An 8,875-nucleotide genomic window follows, 5' to 3' on the forward strand; every position below is an offset into this window, starting at 1 on the left:
TCTCTCTCTCTCTCTCACAAACAGAACCTACTCCTCCGTGCAGATTAATTAATGCCATTGATTATTCTACACACTCCAATACAGTAATGTATGTGGCAGTATGAGCGTTAAACTTGGTTTGCGATCCGCTAATTAACACACAGAGAAGACATCGACCGACATTGATCTTTTTTCCCGCAGAGAAGACGGCTAGAGTCGATCCAGAGTTTAATGGTTAGTATTATGAAGTTATTACCGGTATTTATTCAGGGTTTATACTGCATAGAGAAAGTTTAAAAGGAATATTACAAGCACCAAAACGTCTGATTTTCAGCAGCCAGTGTTTGCAGAGTCAGTTCAGTTCAATTTTATTTATATAGCACATTTAAAAACAACCATAGTTGACCAAAGTGCTTAACAAGCTCCAAAAATCAAAGAGATAATATACACAAACAATAAACAATATACAATACAAAATAACTAACAGTAGAAAAAGGTCAAGATATCAAAGCTCAACTTCAATTAAAAGCCAATGCATAGTAGTGGGTGTTAAGGAACACGCGACTTCTAACCGTAAATAAACCGGGAACTATATTCTCATGCGGAAGAATATAGTTCTTGGGTGGAATGTATCGACTTGTCTAACTCTGGGGGTTACGGTGAATAAGCTAAATTCCCAATAAGTCGGCATGTTCCTTTAAGCAAGGACTTGAATGTTTCAGCGGTCCAGGCTGTTCTTATTTTAATAGGTAGACTATTCCAGAGGTTTGGAGCAGCCAATGAAAAGGCTCGGTCACCTTTAACTTTTAACCTGGATCTGGGCACATCGAAGAGCATCTGATTGGAAGATAAGAAGAAAGACATAAGAAGACATTTGGGAGCAGCCTACACATGAAAGTCAAAGTTGTGAGTGCTTTAGCGGCCTTGCCCTGAATGACTCCCTGAATATACTGCAGAGACGTCATCTCGCTCCCCCTCTCTGCTGAGGCCTGTTCACGTAACAGCAGCAGTTAAACTTTATTTCACACTATGACGGTTACATTTGCAACAATCTGCGGTTCACATGCATGCCGAACTGTAGGGGCGGTCTGTTACTCTACATCAGGGACAATTTATTCATCAATATTTCAAAATAGAAGATATTACACTTCATAATGTTTTGTATTCATAACGCTATTGTATTATTGTACAAATTAGCTACAGCAGTAATAGCAGTTACCTTATGTAAGTCACTCCTACATTTTTCAACTGAAGAGCAAAACGTGCTCCTTGGGAAAAGTATACGGTTATGCCCTGTTCATACTAATCTAATGAACTGGACTTTGTTGTCAGAAGCGAAAGCCCCCTTCCCTAATTTGAATGGTATAAAAATATTTGCAGTACAACTATTATAAGAGGTCTGCACCTCTTTCTGCCCCCACCCCAGGTCAGCAACCACCACAAATGGAATCTAATTCTGTGGGAAACACTGACAGTCCTCTCCAACTTCTGTCTCCATCGGACCAACACATTTATGCGTTTTGACATGAGAACGCGAGGAAAATCTTCTGTTACAAACACTGCAGCTGAATCGTTTCTCTCCTGTGTGGACTACAGCCATGTGTGACCGTAAACTTCCTCTCTGTGTAAAAGATTTCTTACAAATTGAGCAGCTGAAAGGTTTCTCTCCCGTGTGGACTATCATGTGTTTCTGTAAACTTCCTCTCTGTGTAAAAGATTTCTTACAAACTGAGCAGCTGAAAGGTTTTTCTCCTGTGTGAGTTCTTATGTGTTTCTTCAGGGTTCCACGTTCAGAGAACGCTCTACCACACTCAGAGCAGCTGAAAGGTTTTTCTCCTGTGTGGATTATCATGTGTCTCTCCAGATCTGTCTTGAGGCCAAATACTTTCACACAATCAGAGCAGCTAAAATGTTTTCCTCCTGTGTGAGTCATCATGTGTCTGTTCAGATTTGACTTGCAGTTAAATCTTCTCCCACACTCAGAGCAGCTGAATCGTTTCTTACATCTTGAATCATGTTTCAGAGAGTTTAAAGCTGACTGAGATTCTCTGGTCTCTTTCCAATCAGCACTGTCATCAGTCTCAGGATCAGAAGGATCTCCAGTCTGGTCTTCAGTCTCTGGCTGTAAAAGTGGATGTGAGTTCCTGGCTGGTTCTGGTCCTCCACAGTCCTCTCCATCAGCTTCTGTTTCCATGTACTGAGTTGGTCTCTGATGAAGCTGTGAGGACTGAGCTTCCTCTTCATCATATTCACTCTTCACAGGGACAGGAGTGAATGGGAACTTGGTGATATCAGCCTCCTCCAGCCCTTGAAGCTGCTCTCCCTCCTGACTGCTCCACAGTTCCTCCTGTTCCTCTTTAATGTGTGGGGGGGGCTCTGGCTCCTGCTGGTCCACACTGGAGCTACACTCCTGCTGCTCAGGGGGAACCTCTTCTTTAACCACCAACAGCTGTTCAACATCTGCAGGAAACAAAATCAATTTCGATTTTTAGGCTCACAATTCGATTCAAAATCAATTTTCGATTCACAGTATGTAAACGTAGTTACTTTTCCCATGTACAGTATATATACTCCTACATATATCTTTTACATCCCTTAGTACATTTATGTGGATTTTTTATTTATTTTATTTAGTATCTTTTAATAGTATATTATTCATGTGGATTTGTTTGTTATTTGTTATTTTAACATCCTGTTTATGATGTATGTGTATGTTGTGTGTGATGTCTGTAAGCTACAAGGACCTTGAATTTCCACTTCGGGATCAATAAAGTATCTATCTATCATGTGATTACAGTAGGCATAAAACAAAAAATAAATAAAATTCAATGAATCGATTTTGAATCGGTAAAGCTTGAATTGCGATTCGAATAAAAAAAATCGACTCAACTTCCCAGCGTCATCAAAAGTCTGTGTTTACCATTTATTATTTTAATTGAGAGAACCCTAGCGGCAGAAAGTTAGACTACTCTGGATATTATTTCAATAAATCAATAATCAAAAAGTGTAACATTGTTTATTATATTACAAAAAATAGGAAAAACCTTATCACAAGTGCAACTTTTAACATAAAAGGAACAAGGTTCAGCGTGTAAACAGCTTATTTGATTTGACGTATTGCCACCTTTAGCAGCAACTTTTTTCCTGCATGTTCTGCAGACAGGACAACTATCTTCAATCAACTGTCCTTCAGCATTCTTATAATAACCAAAATATGCCCTTGCTTCAGACTTAGGCTGCGTCTCATTTCCCTGTCTTACCCCTTCCCCCTTCATTTTGCGTGTTCATGTGAGAGTAAGGGCTGTCCCAATACTCATTTTGATCTAGGGGCAGGGCTAAGGGGAAGGGCTAGATATCCCTTGAAACCAAGCAAGGATGCAAGCTTACTTGAAAGCAAGGGGTACCCAGATACGTTGCGCAACAAGGATCAATGGTTGCCAGGTCGACCAGAGAGACCCATAAATGTAAGTATGTTTGGCTTTGATTTAAAAATGTATTTAAAAATTACAAAAGTATTGTTTTGTGCTCTACACAGTAACTTTAGTTCGTTGAGTAATAGCGTGTGAGACGGCGCCTGCTGGACCTGGGCGAGAGATGTGACCCATGGCCACATTATCATAGTTCATAAAAATGCAGCGCAGCCAGGGATGATATGGACATTTCATAGCCTACACAAGACGTGTGTAACGCCGCTGACCCGCCGAAGTGCATTCGACCCGTGCTGGACCCGTTCATAATGAGTCAGCCGTCACTCTGGGAGTAGCATACGCTTCAGTCCATCGTACTCCCCCTCTCTCCCTATATGAGCTACTGGGCTATCTGGGTCTGTTATTGTTGTTGAAAACAAGTGAAAGAGTTTTCTCAGAGATATATTTTTTTAAATATATCCCAGGCTATTTATTTCAGATAACTTTCATTTACATGTGTTGCAGCTGTATATTTTCAAATTGGGAAGGAAACCCTGTCTTTGCATTTTATTTTAATCACATTGTTTTAATAAAAGAGCTTGTGAAAAGTGGCTTTGACTTAAAACTGAACATTTAGCCCACTTTGTAAAAAATATACAGTATATGAGAGATAGAGATATATATATTGTGTATCGCCATTCAGCTGAAAAATACAGAGATATGATTTTTAGTCCTGGACTAGTGGAAGATCTGATAAGAATCAGTGTGGAGGGGCCCGGTTTGGAGAATTTAGCTGAGTGTGGCAAGCTGGTTTAGCCGAGGCCAAAGGAGAAGAAGGCCAAATTACAGGTGTTGGCCATCTGAGGGGCATTTGACAGCAAGGGGGGGGGGGGGACCCGCTATAAGACTTTGAGTACAGTATAATTGTGCTTCAAACAAAAAAAAATGTACCAACTCCTTATTCTTGTTTAAAATAATTGACATAATATATATATATATATATATATATATATATGAATGTATATGGAGCGTGATAAAAAGGTGACCTTGAAATTGTGGCGTTAATGGCGACGCGAGGAAAAATTTGGGTGCACCTAAATTTTGTGCTGTTGCACCTAAATAAAAAAAGTTAGGCGCACCAGTGCGTCCAAGGCAAAAAGTTAGTCTGGAGCCCTGATTGGTGATGAAAATTAGGGAAAATCCTTTCACATTGATCACAGATGTGTCAAACGATACAGGTATTACTTTGACAGCTATTGTATACAGTATATTTGTTTGTTTTCAACATTTTCTGGCACCCATTGCTAGAACACACACACTCCATTTCATCCGGATGTGTGAAATATATAAAAACATTCACCTTTTCTTTGCAGGACCAGATAACCTGAACCCACTCACTGTGCAGATATGTGACAGTGACACTAACAAAGTTGTCCATAGGTTTCTAGATATGTGCACCACCAGTGGCCGTAGCTCTGGCACATCTGTAGTAATCTTTCAAAAGATTAATGAGGTCTTGCAGAAAAATGCTATTACATGGGGTAACTGCATAAGTCTGTCCATTAACAACGCACCTGTCAAAACAGGAGCAAAAACTTGTATTTTATCAAGAGCACTCAATGAAAATAGAAACATTTACATTCATGGGTGCCCCTGCCACATTATCCACAACACGGCTAAACATGCTGGGCAGAGGTTTTTGGATTTAAGTTTGATAATGTATGCTTTTCATAATCTACAGTAGCTGTTTCATGCCATGTAAAATAATGTTTTGTGCAGGATTGTAATGAATCTGTAACTAAATGGAATGTGACTAAATTATACTGTATTGTAGGTAACTGGATTTGATCCCGAGGACCTGACCTGATGTTGGATACTGGTTCGGGGGAAGCACCAATGCTAAAGGATACCTGTCAGGTTTGTTACTTAACATGCACATGTGTAGTACAATGATTTCCATTGAATTGATATTATGGATTATTTATTTTCATCACAGAATGTTGTGACCTCCACGGAAGTGAATATATGGAAATGCTACAGCATGTTTCCATTCAATGGTTAACCTCTTAAGCCTGAGCGCCCCCTGTATCGGGGCGGTGATGCAACTCAAAGCAAACACCATACATGGGCACGTTAAATACGTAGCAACATCCTCATGTAGCATATCTGCTTAACGGGACGAAACTTGGTTAAAAGCCCATGATAACCATTTTTATCTACACAAAATACAAATCCAACACCAAACAACTAAATCAGCACATGGGAAAAAAAAACTGGACTTACTGCAGAGGTGTCAAACTTAATTTCACTAAGGGCCACACTGTAAACTAAGAATCACATAAAGGGCCGGGCCTGTTTAGTTTATTCACATGCTTTTATTTTATCAAAAAAGTCAAGGATCTTTTACTGGATTATTGTGTCTCCTATAGCCTTCTCACTTACAGCTTGGTCCACATAAAGCCCCCCAAAAGTAACATAGCCATCAAAGAAAAAAGCAACAAAAACATTGGAAAAAATGCCAGAAAAGGCCACAAAAACATCAGAAAAAGTGGCAAAACATTGAAAAAGCTACAAAAACTAGGCGGGCCAAAATTTACTGTGAACCTAAATTGATACGCGGGCCAGATCAAAATCTGCGAGGGGCTGAATTTGGCCTTGAGTTTGACACGTGCCTTACTGCATTATACCATTAAATTTTGAAATTTTAATAGTTACCTACAGAATTTTGTATAAAAATATTTGCAGTACAATTAATATAAGAAGTCTGCACCTCTTTCTGCCCCCCACCCTGGGTCAGCTACCACCACAAATGGAATCTAATTCTGTGGGAAAAACTGACAGTCCTCTCCATCAGCTTCTGTGTTTATCTGACCAACACATTTATGTGTTTTGACATGAGAACGCCGGGCAAATCTTCTGTTACAAACACTGCAGCTGAATCTTTTCTCTCCTGTGTGGACTGCCATGTGTCTCTGTAAATTTCCTCTGTCTGTAAAAGATTTCTTACAAATTGAGCAGCTGAAAGGTTTCTCTCCTGTGTGGACTACCATGTGCTTCTTCAGGGTTCCACGTTCAGTGAAAGCTTTATCACACTCAGAGCAGCTGAAAGGTTTTTCTCTTGTATGGACTACCATGTGTTTCTGTAAACTTCCTCTCTCTGTAAAAGATTTATTACAAATTGAGCAGCTGAAAGGTTTCTCTCCTGTGTGGATTCTCATGTGTGTCTTTAAAGCTCCACTCCATCTAAAAGATTTATTACAAATTGAGCAGCTGAAAGGCTTTTCTCCTGTGTGAGTTACCATGTGTTTCTTCAGGGTTCCACGTTCAGAGAAAGCTTTATCACACTCAGAGCAGCTGAAAGGTTTCTCTCCTTTGTGGATTCTCATGTGTCTCTCCAGATCTGCCTTGTGTCCAAATATTTTCACACAATGAGAGCAGTTAAAATGTTTTTCTTCTGTCTGAGAAATCATGTGTCTGTTCGGATGTTGCCCTTTACCAAATCTTTTCCCATACACAGAGCAGCTAAAAGGCTTTTCTCCTGTGTGAGTCATCATGTGTTTCTTCAGACCTGACTTGAAGCCAAATCTTTTCCCACACTCAGAGCAGCTGAATGTTTTCTTACGTCTTAAATCATGTTTCAGAGAGTTTAAAGCTGACTGAGGTTCTCTGGTCTCCTTCCAATCAGCACTGTCATCAGTCTCAGGATCAGAAGAGTCTCCAGTCTGGTCTTCAGTCTCTGGTTGTAAAAGTGGATGTGAGTTCCTGGCTGGTTCTGGTCCTCCACAGTCCTCTCCATCAGCTTCTGTTTCCATGTATTGAGTTTGTCTTTGATGAAGTTGTGAGGACTGAGCTTCCTCTTCATCATCTTCACTCTTCACAGGGACAGGAGTGAATGGGAACTTGGTGATATCAGCATCCTCCAATCCTTGAAGCTGCTCTCCCTCCTGACTGCTACACAGTTCTTTCTGTTCCTCTTTAATGTGTGGGGGGGGCTCTGGCTCCTCCTGGTCCACACTGGAGCTACACTCCTGCTGCTCAGGGGGACCCTCTTCTTTAACCACCAACAGCTGTTCAACATCTGCAGGAAACAAAATCAAATACAGACAAATGTTTAGACAATACCAGACTCGCCAACCTTGAAGAAATTTTATGAGTACAGTCAGATCTCTGTCTTCTAAAGCAGTACTAGTAAACAAATTGATATCAGATAATCAAATCGATCTATTCTGTCTTACTGAAACCTGGCTGGGCCATGAAGAATGTTAGTCTAAATAAAGCCACTCCTCCCAGTCATAATAATATTCAAATTCCTAGAGGCTCAAGCCGAGGAGGGGGAGTTGCAAACATATTTGATTCAAGCCTGTTAATTAATCCTAAACATAAACCAAATTATAATTCGTTTGAAAGCCTTGTTCTTAATCTTCGACATCCAACATGGAAAACATTACAGCCAATTACATTTGTTGTTGTTTACCGAGCTCCAGGTCCATATTCTAAGTTTTTATCAGAATTTTTTTTTTTTATCATGTTTAGTCCTTAAATCAGATAAAGTACTTATTGTAGGTGATTTTAATATCCATGTGGACGTTGACAGCAATAGCCTTAGTATTGCTTTCAACTCACTACTAGATTTAATTGGTTTTAGTCAAAGTGTGCATAAGGCCACTCACTGGTTTAACCACACCCTCGACCTTGTGCTGGCATATGGCATAGAAATTAAAGATTTAATAGTAGTCCCGCAGAATCCTTTATTATCAGACCATTTTTTAATAACTTTCGAATTCTTACTACCCGACTATAAGAAATAAGATAAAAGCTTCTACACTAGATGCCTATCTGACAGTGCTATAGCTAAACTTAAGGAAGCTATTTATTTCAACAGCATTTAACTCAATGCCATGCTTTAATAAAACAGAGGACCTTTATGTAAACTTTAGTCCCTCCCAAATTGATAATTTTGTAGACAGTGCTACGGCCTGCCTACGGACGACTTTAGACTCTGTTGCTCCCCTCAAAAATAAAATGATGAAACAAAAGGAAACAAGCATCTTGGTATAACTCCCAAACTCGGAAATTAAAACAAATCTCAAGAAAACTTGAAAGTAAATGGCGTTCCACCAAACTGGAAGAATCTAGTTTAGATTAGCAAGATAGTCTGAAAAATTATAGGAAGGCCCTCAGAAATGCCAGATCAGACTACTACTCATCACTAATAGAAGAAAATAAGAACAACCCAAGGTTTCTTTTCAGCACTGTAGCCAGGCTGACAGATAGTCACAGCTCTACTGAGCCTTCTATTCATCTAGCTCTGAGTAGTAATGACTTCATGAGCTTCTTTAATGATAAAATTATAACAATTAGAGATAAAATCCATCACCTTTTGCCCTCAACTTCTAACGGTTCACCTTTAAACACAGGACTGCTAGTAAGAGCGACAAGACCAGACATATACTTAGACTGCTTTTATCCTATAGACCTTCAACAATTAA

At 39.6% G+C, this 8,875-nt stretch overlaps 1 protein-coding gene across 1 annotated transcript; it reads right to left on the bottom strand.

Moving 5' to 3' along the window:
• Positions 1 to 5,973: 5,973 nt before the first annotated feature.
• Positions 5,974 to 7,876, bottom strand: LOC120570999 (gastrula zinc finger protein XlCGF42.1-like). Its single transcript, XM_039819683.1, has 2 exons — positions 7,861 to 7,876; positions 5,974 to 7,065 (listed from the first exon to the last, which is right to left on the bottom strand). Exons 1-2 carry the CDS (start codon positions 7,874 to 7,876, stop codon positions 6,203 to 6,205), a joined length of 879 nt encoding a protein of 292 aa, XP_039675617.1. The 3' UTR covers positions 5,974 to 6,202.
• Positions 7,877 to 8,875: the final 999 nt, after the last annotated feature.

The sequence above is a fragment of the Perca fluviatilis genome, chromosome 13, assembly GCF_010015445.1.
Source record: "Perca fluviatilis chromosome 13, GENO_Pfluv_1.0, whole genome shotgun sequence".
NCBI lineage: Eukaryota > Metazoa > Chordata > Actinopteri > Perciformes > Percidae > Perca > Perca fluviatilis.